Source organism: Budorcas taxicolor, chromosome 24 (assembly GCF_023091745.1).
Source record: "Budorcas taxicolor isolate Tak-1 chromosome 24, Takin1.1, whole genome shotgun sequence".
Lineage (NCBI taxonomy): Eukaryota > Metazoa > Chordata > Mammalia > Artiodactyla > Bovidae > Budorcas > Budorcas taxicolor.
This window is the reverse complement of record NC_068933.1, coordinates 14,092,920-14,116,325: the sequence shown is the minus strand read 5'-3', so window position 1 is coordinate 14,116,325 and position 23,406 is coordinate 14,092,920. Positions and strand designations below refer to the sequence as shown.

The window sequence follows — 23,406 nt, the reverse complement described above, 5'->3', positions numbered from 1 at the left end:
CATTGCATTACCTGCGGTATCATAAGTAATCCAGAGGTGATTTGAGATACCCAGGAGAAAGTGTGTCCTTATCTGCAAATGCTGTGCCATTTTGTACAAGAGACTTGAGCGTCCATGGAGTTTGGTACCCAAGGGGCTCATGGAAACAGTTCCCTGCGGACACTAAGAGACAATCATATCAGACCTAAGACTGGGGTTTAATCTGCCAGAGTGAGGGCAGGTGGCCATCAGCAGAAATATTGATCAGGCAAATGAATGGACATCTAGGGACTCAGGTATGGAAAACGGGGATTCCCTGATGTGAACTGCAGTTTACAAAGCTGGTTCTGAGCTTCCTAGAAGCCGACTCAAAGAGTAAAGTGCAATGAATATACAGTATATATTACTGTAACTCAAGGTGTATATAACATAAAAACATAAATGTTTCCTTAGAAAATCACGGTGGTCCCCAGTCCCCTTAAGAGAAATTTAGATATCTTTCAGCCAGTTTTTTGTGGTACCTTAGTCTCCTAGACTGAATATCTTAATCATTTTACTATCTTTGAATTTACAGATTTTTTATTTTCAAGATTCACATATGAAAATAATAATCTGATTCTTAGCTTTAATAATCTAAGGATTTTAATTCCTAGTTAAAATTTATAATTTTATAATTCATAAATTATAATTTTAAAAGTTATAATTTCTAATTTTAATTTATAATTTCTGATACTTAGATTTAATATTGGGGTTTTACTCTATCTTCTGAAAAATCCTAAAAGGGAGCACTCATTCTTTCCCTGCTTAGATTTTTTTTTTCTTTTACGTCTCCCTGCTGTTTACTAAATTTACTTGACTACAGAGAATCGAAAACGTCGCTCTATGCCCCTGTTGCTGCTCTGTGCCAGGACTATTAATCTACCCCCATTCTTATTTGCAAAGTCTCTCCCCACGTGGTGACAGAACGCTGTGTTTGCTCTGTAACCTCTGTACCAGTGCCCAGCGAGGGATCTTGGGTTGCATCTGCAGCGGGACAGTTTCTCAGCTTTAAAAGCAGCTGCTCTGAGTCTGGGTTTGGCTATCAGAGGAGCTTTTTTTTTCCTTTCTGGCTTAAATATGAAAACAGCTGAGTCAGGACAAATTGCTGCTGGTTGGGGCCAATAAAACTGAATCCCATCTTTCCTTCCTTTTCCCCTACAACCGCCATCCCATAAACATGCAAGATTTGGTTTCCTTGGCAAAAATGTCCTTCCCATATAAACACCAACTTTTGGCCACCAACTTAAGTTCTGCAGGCTCTTAGGCAGCTGCTCCAACAGGAAGATACCACTGAGTTCTTTCTGTTTTTTTTTTTTTTTTTAAATGGTTGCTCGGAGAGCTGTCACTGACAAAGATAAAGGCAGGGAAACAGATTGACTTTGTCACCTGGAATGGCACCATTACCCTGACATTATAAAAGCAAGGCCCCCTTCCCAGTGGCTCCCACGGTTTGTTTTTCATTGTGAGAGTTAATATACAGACTGGATTTCCAACTAGTGCCAGTACCTTCTCTGGCTTCCTCTCCTACAGGGGCAGGAAGCTGAATGTGTTCATTTTCCCAGAAGACTAACCATGAAGTAGCAGAAAAGAAAAAAAAAACAAAAACCCAGGCCACCTGCCTAGGTTAAGCCCCAGCCAGTCACACCTGCCAAGCTCCTTTCTTCAAGCATCGAAACAGGGCTTCCTAAATGGTGCCTCCACCCCTCTGTCTCTCTAAGACCTGGTCACCATCCTCTGTAAACCCTCTGTTTGCATGTCCTTGTCAGGGGACAATGGTCACACCGTCACTGGAGCTTTTGAGCCACGCACATGGCCGCACTCACCGAGCCCCAGCCCATGGGGTTTCCCCACAGATCTTTTCACCCACCCAGGCTCTGCATCCATCCCTCCACCAGGGGGCACTTAGTAAGGGGCTGGGCAGGCTGTGTGCAGGTCACTCTGTCGCGTCCGACTCTTTTTGACCCTTTGGACTGTAGCCCACCAGGTTCCTCTGTCTATGGGGTTCTCCAGGCAAGAATACCGGAGTGAGTTGCCAGTTCCCTCCTCCAGGGGATCTTCCCGACCCTGGGATTGAACCCACGTCTCCTGCGTCTCCTGCATTGCAGGCAGATTCTTCACCCACTGAGCCACTGGAGTTGTCACAATGTCTAGGGTGATCCAAAGACACTCAGGAGGCAGGCCCAGATGCTTCCTGGGATGGAAGCTCCTTGAGGGCAGGTCTGTAGCATCTTAGCCTGGGTTTTCCTCTGTGGAACCTGGTACATGGCAGAGGCTCAGTACCTGTTTGTGGAATACGAAATTAAGAAATGAATTCATAAATAGAGACAGTTGGTTCTTGATTACTTGTTGTTATTGTTCAGTCGCTCAGTCCTGTCCGACTGTTTGCAACCCCATGGACTGCAGCACGCCGGGCTTCCCTGTCCTTCATTACCTCCCAGAGTTTGCTCAAACTCACGTCCATTGAGTCAGTGATGCCATCCAACCATCTCATCCTGTCATCCCCTTATCCTCTTGCCCTCAATCTTTCCTAGCATCAAGGTCTTTTTGACAAATTGTTTACTTTATAGGCTAATAAATGAGTGACTAAGTACCCAGAGAGGAAAGCTAAGTCAAGCCTTTCACCTGGACTAATTGTTAGTAGCCCTAGAAGAGATTTCAACAGAGAAAAGGTGTTGAAACCACCAGTGGCCATTGTCCTGGCCCAGTTAGCCCCCAGCTGGAGTCCAGGGGTGGGCAGACACCTCAGCTGTCCCCGGTCCCGCTCAGCTTCAGGGGCTGATTCCCATGGCCTCTCCTGGACAGTGTCCCCCTCCTGACACCACGCTCAGAAAGGCGGCCAGATGCGGCCAGAAGATGGAGAAAGATCGTGAGACGTGGAGCTTCATTGTGGATCCTCCAGACTCTTATCTGCGTGGAGAGAAATGCAGCAAATGCAGGCTTCAGCTTCCAAAAAAAGGCCCATATTGGTCTCCCGAGGAAAGATTTATTTCAAAAACCAGCAAAGGATATGAAATGCCAGGCTCAATTCTCAGGCCTGGGATTGAGCGGCAGTTAGGCCCCGGGCCCAAAATACTTGGGGAAATCAAGACAAGCTGGAGAGCATGGCTCCTGAGTTTTAGCAGCAGCCGGAGTGGTTTCCCACGGGCTTGAGATGCCGGAGGTCCAGGATGCCTGCGTCGGGGGCTGGAAGCCGCTTGCCTTCTGGCAGTGACCAAGGTCATTACCATAAGCCGTTGGAGGGCACGCGATGCCCTCCTCATCCTCGGCGGGCTTCAGCAAGCATGATCTTGGGGGAAAGAAGTAGAAGGAAGCTCACCCGCTGGGCGCCCTGCTCCAGCTCTTCTCTCTTCTCTGAGGAACTCTGCCGCCTCTGGGCCCTGCTGCTCCTGCTGTTTGGCATTTCCCAATTTCCAGAATGAGGCTGTGCGTGGCAGTGGGCTTGCCAGGGTGAGACCAGGGCCTGGGGCCTAAGACATTAAATTCTGCTTTAGAAAGAGGCAGCCTTCTAAGACGGAGAAACGGTTGGGGGGACTTGTTTTCGCAGCAGGGTAGCAAACAAACATCTGAGGGTCTGTGACCACCGCTCCCAAGGGCTCTGAAGAGTCACCCCAAAGGAAGCCTCTCGAGAGGAGGGTTTAGAACAGTGATGCCACAAAGCCCGAGACATGGCGCTATGTCACCTAGCTTGACCTTAACCCTGGCAGCAAAACCCCAGAGCCAGCTAAACCGTGCTCCCTTCCACAAGAGTCCCGACTGAGGCCTCTCCCAAGATATCACCGGGTGCCTTTTCCAGCCTGAGATGCTGTGAGCTTATTGCTCTGTGGAGGGCAGGAGAAGCTCCTGTTACAACCCTGTCCTAGGGGAATAAGGTCGATTTCATTTGTATTAGGCCCGTTACACACCTTAGACAGGGGTTCAAATGTTACTTACTGATTTTAATTGGACCTGATTTCACCTTTGTTCCCCAGCACCCTAGACACGGGGTGAGAGGCCTCATCCAGAGAGAAGGAGGGGACACTCGGGTCCCTGACCCCACTTCTCAGCAGGAATTACACTTTCAGGGGCTGACACGAGGGATGGCGGTCAAGATGTATAACCATCAGTGAACCTGGCGCCGGCCAAGGATACTGGAAAAGCCAGTCGGCCGCCATGATTCCTCTTTGGAAAGCACCCCGAGTGAGCGACTCCGAGACTGACTCTGCACCCACGGCGGCTGAAACACAGACTCAGCGTGGCAACCAGCATAAGACGAAGCATTCTCAGGAAAGGACAGATAATCGTTGAACACAGCCCGGGACAAATGCCAGGTGAAAGACTCCCAGCGGTTTCCAGGCCGGACGATGCATCCCAGCCACCCAGGGGATGACTATTAAATAGACAGGGTCGCCGCCTTACCCACCTGTGAACCCAAACACCCAAAGTGAGACTCGGGATAAATTCAGGGTGCTGTGTGCACAGCCAGGCTTGGGATCCAGCGGTGTAGACAGCGTGTTTCCAGGGAGAGATGGGAGAGGAGGTCACCCAGGCAGAGCAGGGCTACGCAGACAAGGCCCCCACCAGCGCCTGTGGTCAGGGGACGGAACCCACGGAGGATGGATTTCCACCTCCTCGGCCATCAGGGGAGAAGTCACTTTGGGGTGTGAGGCGAGAGCTGGCGTCCAGATGTTTTCAGACCTGGTGACCCTCCTGCCTCCTCAGGAATCATTTTCTCTGTGGCTTAGCTACTGTTTTCTGATCTGTTCCCAGGAAAGATTGAAAGGAGCCGGTAAGAACAGCACGTGCTAATATAGTCTCCAAATGCAGCAGTGCGAAGTGAGTAAATGCTGGACAATTCAGCAGAGCAAGTGCCTCAGCCACAGACAGACAGCAGCGACTGCAGACTGTCCAGGCCGCCCTTTGCTTCTCCCCGGCCTTCCATCACTCCTGTCACCCTGACCCTCCTTCCCAGTGCCACCCCCGTTTCTGACTGCGCCCCCACCCCACCCCCGACAGCTCAGCTCAGCTCTAGAAAGGAATCCAAAAATGCCGAGTCAAAGAGATGGGTCCCGGCAAGTGCTGAACAAACTTCATTAACTGGTTTGCTGATCTGGGGGGTAAACAGCGAAGGCTACTTTGTTGTTGTTGTTGTTAATGCCACGGATGAATGAGGCAAAGATCTAGTCTAGAAACCAAAACACTCGTCTCACAAGTAATCGCCTGGCTTCCCCAGTTCAGCAAGCTTCTGGCAGGCGTTTGGTGGTGAGCTGGTAGTGGAGTGAGGCATCAAGAATACAAGGCAGGCAGCAAATACTAGAACATACGTCTATAAACACAGTAACAGCCGTTCCTCAGTGTTCCTCCTGGGGAACGGTTTCCGGGTCCTTCTCATCAGAAACAACGAGCTAGTTTAGGGGCTCATAAATCGGGGGGAGGTCCTGGCACTGCTATCCAGCCCTGTACAGAGGAGGGGTACCGGAAGGTGCTGGACAACAAATGACACTCAGCGAAGGTTTTATTTGACTTGCCAAGGAAGTGTTCATTACAGAGTCACCAACTTGTCCGGGCTTGCCCAGGTCAGTCATATTTTTTTGCATCCCTGGAACTCCTCAGTCCCAGGCAAACCAAGATGGTTGGTCAGCCCCTCTGACTGGCACAGCCTCCTACAGAAACCGCCTCACTCCTTCCAGCATCCTCACGCTGCTTCTTTCTCATGCTCTTCCCACGTGCAGTCACTACACAAGGTCCCCGGGCCTCGCAGGGACTCTCTTCTGTGTCCACACTGCCCCAACTCAGACAGACAGACAGACACACACACACACGTTTCATCTGGAGGGCCCGGGCACCCCAGGATGTCGCTAGGTGGCGCTGTATGGTGATCCCCGGACCTGGGAGGTTTCAGGAGGGATGGAGGCTCCTCAACCAGTAACCTGAGGACACCCCAGCCCAGGGACGTGGACGGTGTGGACCGCCTCACCAGCAGGGTTGCACGTGTGAGGTGTGCATTACACGGCTGCACAGGCCTGCACTGGTGTGATAATGTGGGGGTGGGGCAGTGGGAGGAGACACAGGACCAAGTGAATCAGTAAAAGCCACCAGGAAGGACAAGGGAAAAATTCATCAACTCCCCTTCTTGAGGTTCATTAAGTCATGTAATTAGATTACGTCATGTAATCCACTCAGTCTGATTATGTCACGTAATCCGTTCAATCACTTAGCTTCTCACATAACTAGCTAGCCAGGTCATTATTACTTGTTAAAATCAGTAAACATAGTTGTTTAAAAAAAAAAAAGCAAGAACAGTTGTTTCACCAGAGCAACTTGCCATGTTAATAAAAATACCAGTGGCTTTATCGGCAATCATACAGATCTCCCGTCATCTTCAGGGCTGAGATGCCTTGTTGCTGTATGTTTGCATGTGGAAGTTAGACTGGAATTTTCAAATTCAGGCAGGCTTCGTCTCCCTTCCACCTGTCCCTCCCCCATGGGACATGTGTGTCCCATGGGGTTCACAATTCGTGACACTGCTAGTGACGTGTCCTACCTAGTTCTTCAGGAATCACTGCCTTGTAGACTGGGGTGGGGAGGGGAGCAGCACATGAAATTAACAAACGAAGCTAAGCTGGCATGTGTTGTGAGCATGACCACAAAGAACAAAAGTGGGTATAAACTAGAAATGCAGTAAGTTAATAAATATATTTCCGTGGAAAAATACAAGCTGAAGCTGGAGAAGGAGGGATGGAAATTGAGGAAACAGAGAGTCAATGAAACAGTGCGATTTGGAAAGTAGTAATGCCAGGGAGAGATTTATGGGGTGAGACGGGACGGCCGTGAATGTGATATGACAGCTAAATAAGCAAAGGAGGGATCAACCCTGCTGCACAAGCCTGGAGCACCTCACCCTGCAGCCGGTGGCATCTGGAGACTGCCCCCAGCTGTTTATAGAGCACCTACTGTGTGTCAGGCATAGCACACAGTCAGGTTATCCCTCAGAGTCTCTGAGGCGGGTGTTGTCACATCCAGCAAGGAAGCTGAAGCTCGGACAAGAGATGCAGCTTGCCCAGGATCACAGAGTTGGAAAGCAACAAACCAGAATTTAACCCACATCCTATTCAAAATCTCATCTCCATACTGGCTGCCACTCAGTGAATGAAGCGGCAAGGGACAGGCTGTAGGAGCCCTGCAGTGACCTCTGGCTGTGGGGTCCTGGAGGTGCACAAAGACCAGGAGACTGACGCCCTGGCTTGCAGGCCCAGCCCTGCCTCCCAACAGCTGTGTGACTTTAAGAGTGTCACTGAACCCCTCTGTGCCAAAATGGGAAAAAAAAAAAATACTGTCCACAGCAGGAGGTGTTGATGTCTAAGTGGATGTCGGGGGAAGCTCTCAGTGAACCGCACGGCACACAGAATGGCATACATGTGCTGTTACAAGCCTTGCGAAGGCGTGAGTCCCTCAGTTGTGTTCGACTCTGCAACCCCACCGACTGTAGCCCACAAGGCTCCTCCGTCCATGGGATTCTCCAGGCAAGAACACTGGAGTGGGTTGCCATTCCTTTCTCCACGGGATCTTCCCAACCCAGGGATCGAACCCAGGTCTCCTGCATTGTAAGCAGATTTTTTATCGTCTGAGCCACCAGGGAAGCCGACCTGTAAATCCCTGGTCCTTGAGCTCCGCTGCTTCCATGCATTCATCACGACTAGTCAGTTCTACCTCCTGCATTTGGAAAACTTGTCATATTAAACCCTGTTGAGCCAGAAGATGATCAGACTATCAGGAATGAAGGCTTAGTCTGCCTCAAAGAGCTCGGTTTGTGTCCAGCTGGCTAAAGTCTCCTCGGGATTTGCAAAACCTCCTGTGAGTTTTGCTGTCTCTCAAGTATGCTGCTACAGCCTAGGAAAATTTAGTTCTGAAGGAAAGACGGGTGACAGGGCAGCGACAGGTCTGGAAGCCAATCCGAATGAAGAATGGTCAAAGGATGTGAAGATCCACAAGGCATGGAGGAGAGGAACACGGGGCCATCTTCAAAGGCTGGCTCAGTGGAGAGGAGGACTTCTGTGCTTGGAGTCGCTCCTCGGGGTGGAGCTGGACAAACAGAGGACAGGGCTGATTCCTCCAATTGGAGGGGCCTCTGGGGTGGTGCAGGCCGGCTGCCTCTGGGCTTCTGAGGCTGGGCTAGGAAAACGAAGCAATTCCATTAGCCGCTGTGTTTGCCAGCAACATATCTCCCACAGCAACTGGGTGTCCTACCATTTCAATTCCACTCTGACACCACCCCAGGTTAGAGCAGACCCATACTTTAAAGGCTCCGGCCCACAAGACAGCCCGCACATCTGAATGCTCGTCCCAAGTCCCGGGTCCCCAGGCTGCCCACACTTGTGTCTGACTTGGCCACGAATCTGAGGGCTCTCACCACACGCCTTCAGCTTTGATGACTCACTGAGATGAATCGCAGAACTCAGAGAGTTGCTACACTCACGATGACAGTCTTCTTATAAAGGGTGCTACGCAGGGGCAGGCAAATGGAAGAGAGGCCCAGGGCACACTGTGGCGGTGAGGGGTGCTGAGAACCCAGGTCGGGGGCACCAGCCTCCCATCACTGTGTGTTCATTAACCCAGACGCTCCCCGGACCCTGCTGTTCCTGGGGGTTTACATGGGGTCTCACTGTGTTGGCTCAGGTAACAAGATCATTACCCGCAGGGTTGAACTCAGTCTGAGGGGTCAGAGGATAGGGCTGGAAGTTCTAACTCTCTTCTTGGTTCTTCTGGTGACCAGCCCCCATCCTGAAGCTATCTAGCCCCCGACCCCAAAGATCATCCCGTCATCCCATTAGCATAAACTCAGGTATGGGAACTAAGGACTCACAAAACACCCCCAGCACTCAGGAAATTCCAAGGGTTTAGGTGCTCTGGGCCAGGGAACCTGGGACAAAGGCCAACTCTATTTTTTATTATACCACAGGTACGCTTTCACGTCCCTTCTGTCTCTGACACGCTGTGTTTAGTGGCTCTGAAACTGATTACGAGGCACAGTTCAGCCCAGTGCAAGAAGAGACTTTCAGAACTAGGGCTCTCTGGCAATTTAACAGGCCACTTCTAAAGGTTCGAGCTACCTGGAGTGGGAAGTGATTCAGCTGAGGTCGGACAACCCTGGCTGAGACCCCTGAGCAGGAAAGCCCTGTGCTGGGTGGGTGGTAGTTTGAACCTGATGCTTGCTCACCCCCTGGCCTGGTCACAGGGTGATGTCAATGCCTTGTTGATTTCAGAATCGAGAGTCGCTTCCATTCTGGATGAACAGCACTGTCACCCGCAAGCCTGAAGGCTGGCACTGGGGCTGGCACGGATACGACAACGAGCTCAGAGCCATGAGGGGCATCTTCCTGGCCTTCGGACCTGGTAGGCGAGATCTTAGTCACTCCTCCCCCAAGGCATCAGGGGCTGACGGTGCTGGGAAAGGCTGGAGCGATTTCTTTATGGATCCTCTTTATGAGCAAAGCTGAGCAAAGCCAGCCGGTCTCCACGAAATGTCTTTGGCTGGCTTGCTTTCAAATGCTTCTTGGGTTTGGCAAATGTGGCCAAATACTTCTCCCTGTAAGTTTTAAATCTCAAGCACAGTGAGGAAAATGTATTCCACATGTTTGTGATTCATTTTTTACTTAATTCATCAAAACATCCCTTCACAGCCATCTGATGTCCAAGAAAGCTTATCAGGCACCAGGTTGCTGACAGCCACAAGTCCCAGAGTCGACGTGCTCGCTTCAAGGGGTCTGACACTTCCACACTTCCTCCCTGTCTAGAGCGGCCACCCCTGTGCGGGTCAGCCAGTCTAGGGCCCACCAGAAGCTAGGATGTGCTCACGGCAGGCTAGGAAACAGTTTTGTGACTCACTTTGAGGATGAGCCAGAATGACTTCTGCAGTGTCTAGGATGAGAGCGAATTGACTTTGCCTTCTTGGACCTGATGCCTTCCTGGGTCTGGAAGGGAGGTGGGGTGGAGGGGGGCCCATTTGGTCATTTGCTTTAATTAACACAGCACTGTAAAATTCACATTTTGGAAGTTTATCAAACGCTCTAACAATCATACTATTACCTGTACATGCCCTTAAAAAAAAAAAGCCTGAAAAGCAGTCAACAACCATCAAGAGGCAGCGGATGAGATCACGAGCTCCTTGTCTCCCTTCCTGCTATGCACGCTCCTTATTAAACATTAAGCTTATTAGCTTACCCTGATATCCACAGTCAAAGTTCCTTTTCCTGAATGTTTCGATCAAAATGTTTTAGCCCACAAAAGCCCACGCTTTCCTATCAGGTGATAGGCTAGAGGTCACACCTGGAAGCCCTGCCCTCCTCCTCAACATACCGGACAGAGATGCTTGTGAGCCCTCCTTCATTCCATTCACCTCAGGTCACTCTCTCAACCACAAAAAAAAAGCCTGCTGAGAGCTACACGGTGTCAACTTCCGCCCCCTCCACGGGTGCCTCTGGGAGGCTGAGCTTAGGGAACACACGTGGGTCCACATCATTGCCCACACATCATACAAGTCCCCATGTCCTTAAGCAAGCAACAGGACCAGTAGCTGCAAGCATTTCTAGGGCACAGCTGGGTTCACGACATTGGCCTCAGAGAGTTCAGAGGATGCTCCCTCTTGATACCGTCAACCAATAACAGCTACATGTTAGCCAAGCACCAGGTTAGATCTGCAGAGCTCAGAAGCCAGCCGAGTTCAGGATGGAGGCTTGAGGATGCTGTGAGGTCAACCGCTAGCTCAGCATGGAGACATCGAAGGCCATGGCCTTTACACAGAGGCCAGTGAGACAGGGGTGCTTTCATTCAAAGGCATCACCTCCTCCCTCCCTAAAAGAGAGGAATCAGATCATGAACGCAAAACACTTGTCAGCTGGAGTGTTTACGAGCAAGCGTCTTGGGCAGATTTTAAAACAGAAATGAATCTAGCCTCAAACCAAAATTTTAAACCCAGTACCCAGAGCTGCAACAGCTGAAATTCAGTGGGGAGCTTTTTGTCCATTAACAAAGGCCTCCATCATATGCTCCTTTAAAACTAAAAGCCCAAGTCTTTTATAGACAGAAAGACGACCCCAGACGAAAATGCACTGGGCTAATTGCAAAACTGTTTCCAGGCAGATACAGCCTCCCGCAAACCATCACGTTTCTGGCTTCACTTTGCACGCAAGATTGAACAGCTCTACACACTGACTGTTTACGCAGAAGAAAATTTAAGAGCGAGGTCTTTTATAACAATCTAGCTGCACTTTGAGATAAACGTACTCCCCTCCTGATTAATTGGAGGTAATTCTCGCTCATACAGGATGCTGAGCATCACTACGGCTGCCCAGATACAGCTTTAGAAGTCAGGAAGTCTGGTCCAGCTAAGCGAAAGGGAAATCATTCTGGAAGACAGGCTCTCTCTGGTTAATCCCAGCTCCTAATTGGAACAATCTAACCTTGCCCTAAGTCTCTAAGTCTTCCTTCTGTTTTGTAAGGAAGTTCATTTATATCATTTCTTTTTAGATTCCACATATAAGGGATGTCATACATTATTTCTAGGTAGCCTAGTGGCTCAGATGGTAAAGAATTCGCCTGCAGTGCAGAAGATGAAGGTTTGATCCCTGGGTCAGGAAGATTCCTTAGAGGAGGCCATGACCCACTCCCGTGTTCTTGCCTGGAGAATCCCACGGACAGAGGAGCATGGAGGGCTATAGTCCATGAGGTCACCAAGAATCGGACACAACGGAGTGACTAAGCACATATGATATTTCTTCTTCCCTGCCTGACTTACTTAACAATCTCTAAGTCCATCCACTAACTTTTTTTTTTTGGTCAGAAGAGCTTGACCTCAATTTTTCTTGCCAAATGTTAAAGAAGGAGATGTCTGAAAGGCTGGGGACGGCTGTCTTGGATTTGCTATTGACCTCCACCTGCACACGTGACAGGACACGGCCACCACGTGATGTGGCAGGGTGACCTTACATCCACAGCAAGTCAGGGAGATAAGTCTTCCGTGTCACGGGACCACCTCCCCACTGATTCCTCAGCTGTGGCTGATTCTTCTCTGGGGAGGTGTAACCACCATCCTCCGGAGAAGGTGATGGCACTCCACTCCAGTACTCTTGCCTGGAAAATCCCATGGGCAGAGAAGCCTGGTAGGCTGCAGTCCATGGGGTTGCTGAGGGTCAGACACGACTGAGCGACTTCACTTTCACTTTTCCCTTTCATGCATTGGAGAAGGAAATGGCAACCCACTCCAATGTTCTTGCCTGGAGAATCCCAGGGACGGGGGCAGCCTGGTGGGCTGCTGTCTATGGGGTCGCACAGAGTCGGACATGACTGAAGCGACTTAGCAGCAGCAGCAGCAGCAGCAACAACCACCATCCTCAGCTAATTTAATGTTTTCCTTCAGATGAGAAGGGTTGGCACTCCAGCCTCTACATTCTCCTTCCCAGGGCGGCTCTGAATTTGTTTGAAATTAGTGTTTTCCCTGAGGCAATGCAGATCCTTACCCTCCCTACCCTAGAAGTAAGTGAACATTTCACATAAGCTATGGGGTAAATATTTTCAATGCGAACCTTCCCTTGCTGGGCACTTATTCTATTAATATCAACAGCTCCCATCAATTGAGCACAGACAGGAGCCTGCAACTAGGATTTAGGCAGCATCTCTGACCATCCCCTGAGGTTATCCAGCTGGTGAGTGGCTGCAGGCTGCTCTGTAAAGCCCGTGAACTTCTTTATATGGAATTCTTTTATATCTCAAAATGAGCAAAACCCATCATTTGAGTTGTTGCTCTGGATCTAACACACTCTGGCAGAGCTCTCTCTGTTGCTTCTGTATTTGTAATTTCAGGGTTAACGTTAAGAGCAGAATTTGGTGTGGACACTTCTGGGTCACATTGCTGTCGCTATTAGTGTTTCTTTGCTTTTAAATCAAGGATACGTGATTGTTTTAGCAAAGCAATTATAAAGATTATTTTCTAAGATAGAAAACTTGTCCTTATAGCCCCCAAACTACCTTTTAAAAAAATTATGGAGGGACTAAAAGAGCACATGTCTGGGCCTTTATTGATGGATAAAGTGAAAGTTAGTCACTCAGTCAAGTCCAACTCTTTGTGACCCCGTGGACTGTAGCCCACCAGGGTCCTCTGTCCATGGGATTTTCCAGGCAAGAATATTGGAGTGGGTTGCCATCTTCTTCTCCACGGGATCTTCCTGAGCCAGGGATCGAACCCATGTCTCCCACACTGCAGGCAGACTCTTTACCAACTGAGTCACCAGGGAAGCCACTATTGATAGATAAAAGTCCCTCCTAAATTCAACTTCAATAGTTTTGGGTACTTTGTTGGAAGCACCAGTTTGGAACCTAACCATGAAGCGGCTTATGAATATCACTAACGTCTCACATTCACTCTTTGTTGTTGTTCGGTCAGTTAGTCATGTCTGACTCCACAACCCCATGGACTGCAGCTCACCCAGCTTCCCTGTCCTTCACTGTCTCCTGGAGTTTGCTCATTCTCATGTCCATTGAGTCAATGATATTCATTCAGCATCTCTTCTGCCTCCTATGGAGAAAGAGAAGGTCCCCTCAGCGCCTTACTTTCTATGCTGTGAACAGCCAGCCCTGCCCCTGGGGGCCTGTGTCCACGTAGCGACTGGGTGGAAGCATTCTCCTTCATGAGATGGTTTGCAGCCTTCACTCAGGTCCCCAACTCCAATACCAGCTTCTTTATCTTCCCCACAGCTAAGTTACTTTATCTGCTAGTGAAAAGCTCCCAAGGAATGTTCCACTGATCTTCCAGACACACTTGGGAGACCATCTCTGTGGCTTGTGCATTAGCCACACTGAGAAAAACTATACAATTGCTGGTTCTGTCCAGTCCTGGGACCTCCACGTGGCAGAAAAATGGGAAACATTCTTGAGCTGGGGGCACCCAGGCTAACCAGTCCCTGCCAGATAGGTGGCCTGGTAGAGACCTATGCAACTGAATTGGGTTTGAGGAGGTGGGCAAGATGAGGCTTGCAGAAATGAGCAGCTTCAAGTGGCCTTTGGGTCCTCAAGGAAAGTTCTGTTGTTACAAAGGGAAGCACAGTTATGCACAAATCAGTTTGTTGTCTGATTTGTCTTTCAAAGAAACATGGCGCTAAGTGGTAAAGATCCCACCTGCAGATGCAGGAGACGTAAGAGACGCAGCTTCATCCCCTGAGTTGGAAAGATTCCCCTGGAGAAGGAAATGGCAACTCACTCCAGTATTCTTGCCTGGAGAATCCCATGGACAGAGGAGTCTGGCGGACTATAGTCCATGCAGTCACAGAGTCAGAGACACTAAAGCGACTTAGCACATACTCACATCTCCATAAACCATAGAAAGCAACTTCCTTTCACACCTAGAACCTTCCAGATCACCTTCCAGGTTCACAATCCCTTGGCCAGGTTCTTGTGGACAAGGGGGATCTACCAGTCCTAGAGCTGCTGAAATGCCAAGCATAATCCCTCCACCACGTGACTCACCCCTCTCTGCCCTGCCTAGCCCAGGAGTGGCCTTGACCACTTGCTTCCTTGCCTTTCCCTTGCAGATTTCAAATCCGACTTCAGAGCTGCTCCCATCAGAGTCGTGGATATCTACAACCTCATGTGCAAGGTGACAGGCGTCACCCCCCTGCCCAACAACGGGTCCTGGTCCCGGGTGATGTGTATGCTGAAGGACCCGGCCAGCTCGGCCCCGGGCGCCCCACCCAGCGGTGCACTGGTCACCGTCCTGCTGGCACTGCTGGTGATGCTGGCCTAGCTGCTTGCGCCGTGTCCCCAACACTCCGCACAGTGGGTGAATTAACCTCCTCCTTGATTCATGCAAGGCCATACAACTGTTAATCTCTTCTCGGATGATTCCATACACAAAAGTGCCTATTTCTTTAGAAATTTTTTTGTTTATTTTTTCTAGAGGTAAGGAAAATTCTAGCTTGTCATTTGTTCAACTATAGGTTATTTTCTTTTGTTTTTTCATGTACTCAGATGGCTTGTCTGAACAGGGCATCCCGCTGTAGTGACCAGACCCCAGGTGGGTATTCTATGGAGTCCTGGCCCCTCTGTTTTGCACAAAGCAGGCTCTTGTCTGGGGTCTGTCTACACCTGGGAGCCATGCTGTATGTCTTCTTCCATGGGGGTGGGGGGAGGGCGCGGAAACGGAGGCCCATTTGAAAGCGGTAGCTGCTGTCTATTTCTGACCCAGCTCGTGATGTTTCTTCACCTTATATGAAGTCCCAGAAAAGGCATATCTTAGTTTGGCTCACTCATCAGTCAAACTCACTAAGAATTGCAGAATGCAGAGAACAAAGTGAAAGATATGGGTTCCTTCCCAAAGTCTGAGCGCACAAAATTTTCTCCCTGCGCGGAGGAGCAGAAGAGTTTACCATAGATACGGGCTTCTACGAGCCTTCTCCTAGCATGTCCGTGGTGTGAACACACAAATGGAAGGAGCTGGACTGCCTGTCTGCCCATCTGCCTGTGGGAAGGCTGACTCAGAGGATCCCATCTAGAATGTGAGTGGATGCGCAGGCACTTCAGTCATGTCTGACTCTGTGCAACCCCATGGACTGTAGCCCTCAGACTCCTCTGTCCATGGGCCCCTGGCAGGAATACTGGAGTGAGTTGCCTTTCCTACTCTAAGGAATCTTCCCAACCCAGGGATCAAACCCGGGTCTCTTACATCTTCTGCATTAGCAGGTGGGTTCTTTACCACTAGTGGCTCCATAAACTCCAGCAACGCCTGCCATACATACCATCTATCATCACAGGCGGGGAAAGGGATGTTTGGCTGATGAGTGTGGACGTACTTGCAGAAATCTCACTCCATTGCTTGAAATGGTGACGTATTGAGCATAAGTTTGACGCACCCGTGTCCCTGAGAGCAAGGTTTCTTCAACAACCACAGCAAAGTGAACCCTTGAGTGACCCAGAATTCCAAGAAAAATGGTGGAGCGCAGGGAACAGAGTCAGTGTGACGCGACTGAATCCCAGTCACTAACCACTCGGCCATTTAATTAGGTAATGGTTGGGCAAAACGACACCTTAGAGACCTTGGTTTTTAAGAGACCCCAAAGAAGAGGCACTGAGCCTGAGCTGAAATGTTTTTAGTCTCCTAAGTCTGCTTTAGGAGACCTTGTTGCAAGACAAGGGATACCCGCACTTCTATATGCTCAGAGTCATAGACATGTATCACTGCATCAAAAATGAGTTTGCACTAAATGAAGCCCACCTGCAGATGAGACTTTTCATCAAGAAAAGCCAACAGATCAGGTCTCAGCAGGACAATGAAGCCCCTCATGTGTTGTTTACCTTGAAAAATGAAAATCTATGCTCACCCTGATTCAGGAAGTCTGGGAGCATCTCTAGCCTTGAATCATGACAGCAAAGGATCACTGCTTAAAAATATCACATTTATCTTCACAAAAGATTTCTAAGGTTTTATGTAATGTGTTTTTAAAGCGCTAGCAAACCTTCAAGTCAATAGGAAAGGCAAATCAGCCTTTGTTATCTGTCTGAAAGCCAATTAGTGCTTTGGGAACATTGTGGTGGTTACTGAAAGAGCATCTATTGTTTGAAGTTTTCTTTCTCTGTGAAGGACTGTGTTCTAATTAATTCCGTGGAGCTCATTGTGCTCCCCTGTAAAGGAAGGAGCCCTAAAAGAAAGCCAGTAATTCAGTTAAAAGTGGATTATCCAAGTCTAGAGGGGTACGAACAGATACAGGGTCTTGAGTTTGTCCTTCCCACTCTGTTCTACCAATTTTTCCCCTCACTCATTCTTAAAATCTTCAAGTTGCATAATAAAATTTCAGACATTTGCCTGACAAGGTGTAGTTACTCTGTAAGTGGTTTTGAAGGTCCAGTACTTTGCCCACCTGATACAAAGAGCTGACTCTTTAGAAAACACCCTGATGCTGGGAAAGATTGAAGGAAGGAGAAGGGGATGACAGACAACGAGATGGTTGGATGGCATCACCGACTCAACGGACATGAGTGTGAGCAAACTCTGGGAGATGGTGAAGGACTGGGAAGCCTGGCGTGCTGCAGTCCACGGGGTCGAGAAGAGTCAGACACAACTGACCAACTGAACAACAACAAAAATGAGAATAAGACACTTTTGGAATCATAAATATTGGTGAATAATAAAGGAAATTCAGACACTGAATGGAGGAAAAACCTTAAACTTAAAGCAATACATATGTTTTGGTGGCTTAACTGTTTACCTAGAATTTTTTTCTTTTGATTTTTTTTCTAAGTTATGTTCTTTTCCCAAGGAAAATTCTACTTTCTCTAAACACATTTTGTCCCATCAGAGTAACATTTGCTAGGACTATACACACAACTTTCCTCCTATTTTACCACTTCATTGCTAATTCCGGGAGGAAGTTCATTGGACTGACCTGCAAATACCAAAGACAGATGAAAGGCGTGATCTTTAAGTTGAAGATAAGATGAATGGCTACTGTCTGCCTATATGCAGAATCACCAGAACCCAACTCAACTACGTGCTGAGGACTTCAGCATAAATTAGAGCAGGCCCAGGGAATTCTTTCTCACCTCCAAGAGGCCTGACTTACAAAGTCCCAACTCTCTTTACTTTTAAAGGGCTCTTCGAAAGCCACAGAAGATCTGAATTGTCATAGACAGCAGTTTGCAAACCTTCTGGGATTGCCAGCATCCCTGGCCCTCTTCTGGAGATGCAGGTTCTGAAGACCTGGCATGGGGCCTTCGACAACACTTTTAAGTCACGTGGATCTAAGGTCCGGGTTTGCCCTAAGGAGTGGTGGGTTCTGATTTGACTTTGGTAGACCCGAGTCTCCCACAGCAACTTCATAATGTGCTGGTCTCTTGAGGGGCCATCAGCCTGGCATCGGCTACTGATCGCAGCTGGGTCAGCTTCCCACCCTTCTAAAACCAAAGCAGATCTGGAAGTCCCGGTGGTGAAATGGCTTTTCCATACCCAATCCCCGTGAGTTTAAGATCCTCAACGGTGCTATCAGACAAACTCATTGTTCAAGACACAGCTCTTTTACGAATTTTCTATGAAAGTGTTTTACATGTCTGTAAATCTCAAGAGATTTCCAAATGTGATTACGTGTTTAATCTTTGTAAGCAATTGGTGATAGACCAAAATCAGCTCTTGTAAGCTACTTGTGAGGAGGAAGAAAGATGGTAGGCTCGACAGCCTAGTTATAAACCACAGGAAACTTGGTCTCAGGTCTGTGTGATGGAAGATATGCTTATGTGTTGCTTTGAAATCATAAAATTGCACCTAGCGCCGTGCCTCACATGTTTCATAAATGTCCCATAAATGTGTTGAATGAAAAAAGAATAAATAAAACTGAGGAGACTTGCTTACACAGCATATATTCTTTCTCTTTGTCTGTACTTTTTCAAACAAACCTTTCCGTTTTGGATTGCTATTTTTTCTTATCACCCAAGTGACAATATAATTATACTTCATTTCATGGACTAAGCATACTCCATCCCAAGCTTATAAACTTGACAGATTGGTAGGAGGAAGGAAGGAGATTAGATTTTGAATATACTAAGCATATTTACTTTTTAAAAATATGACAGTTTTATCAAGATTCAGTTCACATGTCTTATAACCCTTCCTTTTAAAGTATCAATTTAATGGCATTAGTATGGTCACAGAGATGTGCAACTATTCCACAATCAACTCTAGAACATTTTATCACCCTGAAAAGAAACTCCATATCCATGAGCATGTTAGCACTCACCCCGCCTTTCCCCCTACCCACCCCCAGGCAACCTCTAAACTACACTCTATCCCTACAGATTTGCCTCTTGGGGATATGTCAAGAAAATGGAATAGCCACGAACTCTGTGGCCGTCTGAGTCCAGGCTCTAGCCAATGTCCCTACTCAAATATATTCAGTCTCTCTCAGAGCATTTTTTTTTTTTCTGGATGTGGATCATTTTTAAAGTCATTATTATTGTTACAATGTTGCTTCTGCTTTGTATTTTTAGCCATGAGGCATGTGAGATCTTAGACCAGATCGAACCCATACTCCCCGCACTGGAAGGTGAAGTCTTAACACTGGACCACCAGGGAAATCTCTCCCGGAGCATCCTTACGGCATCACCCCAGAAACCAGTAACAGCCCACGTGCCCCTTCTCACCAGCAGCCCAGCCAGGACTTCTGCGTATCACTGTGCGTCAGCTTCCTGACAGGTGTTCTTGAGATGCTGAAGGCTGGCTCTGGGTCGTTCTCCTCTCTTCCACTTGAGGGTCCTGCTCAGATGCCGACCAGGCCACTCGCCTGCCTGAACCCATCACTGACTGCCCCTGCCGCCCCACTACCTGACTTAATCTTACTCCTCTTAATCTTACTCCTGCAGCAGGCTTCCTGGGGCGGGCACCTTGTGTGTCCTTTTACCTGATCTCGGGTCACTCTCCCTTTCACTCTGTAAGCTCTTCTTGCTTTGGGGCATTTCCATCCTGTCACTTTCTCCTCCTTGACGAGTACCCCATCCTCACCTACTTAGGGCCCCTTCCCTGAGAACTCAGGCCAAATGTTTCCTTACACTCTGGACCAGATCAGGCCCTGCTGGCTGACACTCTTTACACCAGCCACATGCAACCCCACGCGTCACAATACCAGTAGCTGGAAGAAGCAAGTAACAGTCCTCTCTGCTAGAGCCTTTAGAGGGAGCAGCCTTCTCAGTTTCAGACGTCTCACTTCCAGATCCATGAAAGGATACACTTCTGTTCTTTTAAGCCACTCAGTTTCTAGTCATCTGTTCCAGCAACCCCAGGAAATTAATACACCTCAAACTGCTTTCAGAGTACTCAGTCTAGCTCATCAAGGATTTCTTGAGCTCCTCCTTCACACCAGGTACTGGGCTACCTTTTGGGGATGCATAGTGGAAAAACTATCTTTCCTGTCCTCACAGAATTTACAAGGTAGTCATTTCATTTCTTCCAATTTTTAAAAAATTATTTTATTTTTTATTGAAGTACAGTTGATGTACAATGTTGTGTTAGTTTCTGGTTAGGTTCATAATCTTTTCCATTATGGTTTATTATAAGATGTTGAATATAGTTCCCTGTGTCATTTCTTCCATTTTTGAGAGGAGTCAAATTCTTATTTCTGTAGAATTAAATGTTCTGGTTGCTATGGCCAATGCAAGGAGCAAATTTCACAGGAAAAAGGAGTAACACAATGAAGAAGGCATCAGCTAACCACCCTTGTCTCTCATTCCTATGGAATTAAATTCCAAATTCTGCCTCCCATCCATTTCTATGGTTTAACGTCCCTCTACATCTTGGATATTTCATGTCAAATTTCTCAGCTGAGCCCCCGGACGAACCATTGTCAACTCTCTTACCTTGGTTCCATGTCCAGGATGCTCTTTCCCACTCTCTGTCTAGCAAACTTTCGTTTATCCTTCAGAGCCGTCTCTGTAACACTTTTCTTGTTTCATTTATTGCAGAGCAAATCACATTGCCTTGTAATAATCTGTTGTCAAGTGTTCTCCAACGAGGCTGTAAGCTAAGCAGAATGCTGGGATTGTATCTTCCCATGAAGTCACCAGACCACATCTGTAGCACCAGCAAAGTCTGCCCATACAACAGTTGATAATTGCCTGGTGAAATGAATGCATTATTGAAGGAAGGAAGGAGGGAAGGAAGGAAGGAATGGAAAAGCTTAGGACACTCTGGTCAGAAGATCACCTAAATTTGGACAGAGCTTCTCACAGTAGTGATAAGTTGTAAAAGCCAGAGGCAGGAAATCTTTTGTAGAAAGTAGCAGGATTTGACAAATGACTAATGTGTGACATGGAATCCAGGGGGCAGGGGCTTCTTTTTCAACATTTCAGCAGGCCCCCTCTTTAGCCATGAACACTAGGAAGTGCAGCAGATGGGAATAAAGGAAGAAAAGATAAATGAGTCCTGTCTTCACCATGCTTAATTCGACTTTTCAACAAGATGCTAACACAAGCCTGCATTGTCATTTCCCTGTGGCTTGAAAGAGGCAGCAGAAGGCGGTTCAGAGCCCTGGATGCTCAAGTTCTAGAACGTGGAGGAAGAGGAGGTGTTCCAGTCACCAGCTCCCCTCCTCCTACACCTTCTGAGTCCCACCTACCTCTGCTGCTGGGAAATGGGGAGTGGGTGGTGGGAGGAGGGGAAGACCCCAATTTTCTTCACACATCAACCACCAGATGCCTCGGTTTCCCTCCTGCCAAATGAAGACAGTTTCACTTGTCATTTACTTTACAGGGGTGCCCTGAAGATTAATGAGAAGATTTTTCTAAACACCCTGAAAGCCCCCAGGGCTGTGGCTGTGTAGGCATCAGGTGGTGCACCTGGCTGGCTCTGTTGGCACACACAAAAATAGAGGGAAGAAAGTTCCAAAGGAGAGTTGGAGCCTTAAAAATACACCCCAGGGCTGTTCCTCGGTTGGCATGGGTTTTATATAGGTCTCTGGATGCAACTGGCTGAGGGCAAGGAAACGATGACACGTAGGGCGGAAATTGACCCGCAGCCTTCCCAGCAGGCTCCGCGCGCCCGGGATGACGTGTGCGATGCGAGTTGTCGCAGGAAGTTGAATGAATCCTGAACGAGTAGCGACCCAGAAGTCCCTAGAGAAACACCATCCTAAGTTGTTTGAAGGTGTCTGTGGTTCTCAAACTTCAAGGAGAATTAAAATTACTTGGTGGCCTTACCTCTAGAAACCATCATGGTTGCCAGTTTGGTTGGGAGTTCATGGTTAGTTTGGAGTTCTGCCCAGGAATCTGAATTCAAGTAAGCTGATTCTTATGCATCCCAACCTTTGAGAATCAGGGATCTAAATTTTACAGCCAGCTGTAAGGCATGATTCTCTGAAGGCAGGGATAGACTGGGCCTAACTGAATTCTAACCCTTGTTCTAAATTATTTCTAAAAAATATTTTATTTATTTATTTGGCTGTATTGGGTCTTAGTTGCAGCAGGCAGGATCTTAGTTGTGGGAGCTAGTTCCTTGACCAGGGATTGAACTGGGTCTTAGCTACTAGACTACCAGGTAAGTCCCTAAATTCTGCTTCAGAATGGATAGTGGAGAGGATAGGGGAGGCAGAATTTTCTGGAGGAGACTCCACACCATTACTAAGTACAGTCATTCATGTACCCAGAGCAGCAAATAAATGACTGAGGTTGTATAGTTTTTTTTTTAATACATATTTTTATTTATTATTATTTTTTTTTAACTTTACAGTATTGTATTGGTTTTGCCACTCATCAACATGAAGTAGTTATTTGGAGCAGATAAATATTGTGTATTCAAGCTGTGTGATTGGGTAGCCACTGGCCATATGTGGCTACTGAAAACTTAAAATGTGAGATTGAATTTAAGTCCAAATTGAGATTTAATATAAGTATGAAAGACACTAGATTAAACAGATTTAATGCAAAAAAGAGAAAAGATTTAATTAGCATTTTTTCATTGATATATGTGGAAATAGTAATGTTTTAGAATTGCATTGTGAACTAAAATATGTTAAAATGAATTTCATTTGTTTCCTTTTTCTGTTGTTAATGACATTACCAGAAATTTTAAATTTCTTCGGTGACTCACATTATATTTTTCTTGGATAGTGTTGTTCTAGATCCATATACTGTCTGGGTCTTAATTTATAGAAGTCCTAGTTCTTGCCATATGCTTCTTCTGGATAATACTGGTGTGTCAAGAGCCTGTTCTTCATTGTGATCTTAGCAAGGTGATTAACTTGTAATGGCTCCTCAAGAGAGAAAAGAGAAGAAGAAAAAAGCCTGACCCAGCTCATTGATTAGTCCAAAAAAGTCTGCCAAGCATGAATACCCCTGCATTATATACAGTCAAGGGTATAAATTAATTAATCACTAAAAAGATAATAAAAATCACAGTGATGTCTAAACCTGTTGACCACTTCTGTGCTACAGAGTAACTCTATTGTCTAGAGTCCTGTTCCTACCTACCCTCCTGGGGAAGGGAAGAACAGGAGGGATGCTGCGATGGGGTGAGGGAAGTGGTACCCAGCTCTAGTGAGGGCAAGAGCAAATGAAGGCCATCTCACTTTCTCCCAGAGTTCACTTTGTTGAACCTGAAACAAGGCTATCCGGTCCTATCTGCAGTGACTTGAAAATACCTTTTTGAAGAGTATTTCTTTAAAGTAAGTCATTACATTCTTTTTATGGGTCTCTTATCACTGGCCCAGATGCCAGTGAAGATATGATAAAGGCACAAACATAATTCTTTTTAAATGACAGAACAGTCAGGGAGAAATTCGTAGGTTATTTGGGAGCATGACAAATTTTACACCTAGAGAAAAGTGCAAGAAAAAGAGATTCTCACCTTGTTAACAAAACTGGAACTGAAAATAAAGGTTTGATGTGTTC

General features: G+C 47.4%; 1 protein-coding gene across 1 annotated transcript in view; it reads left to right on the top strand.

Annotated features, from left to right (window-relative positions):
• Nucleotides 1–14,788, top strand: part of ENPP6 (ectonucleotide pyrophosphatase/phosphodiesterase 6) — a 75,440-nt gene extending 60,652 nt beyond the window's left edge. The window contains exons 7-8 of the mRNA XM_052661548.1: nucleotides 9,258–9,387; nucleotides 14,577–14,788. Coding sequence (XP_052517508.1) covers nucleotides 9,258–9,387; nucleotides 14,577–14,788 — 342 coding nt within the window. The remainder of the gene's footprint in view (nucleotides 1–9,257; nucleotides 9,388–14,576) is intronic.
• Nucleotides 14,789–23,406: the final 8,618 nt, after the last annotated feature.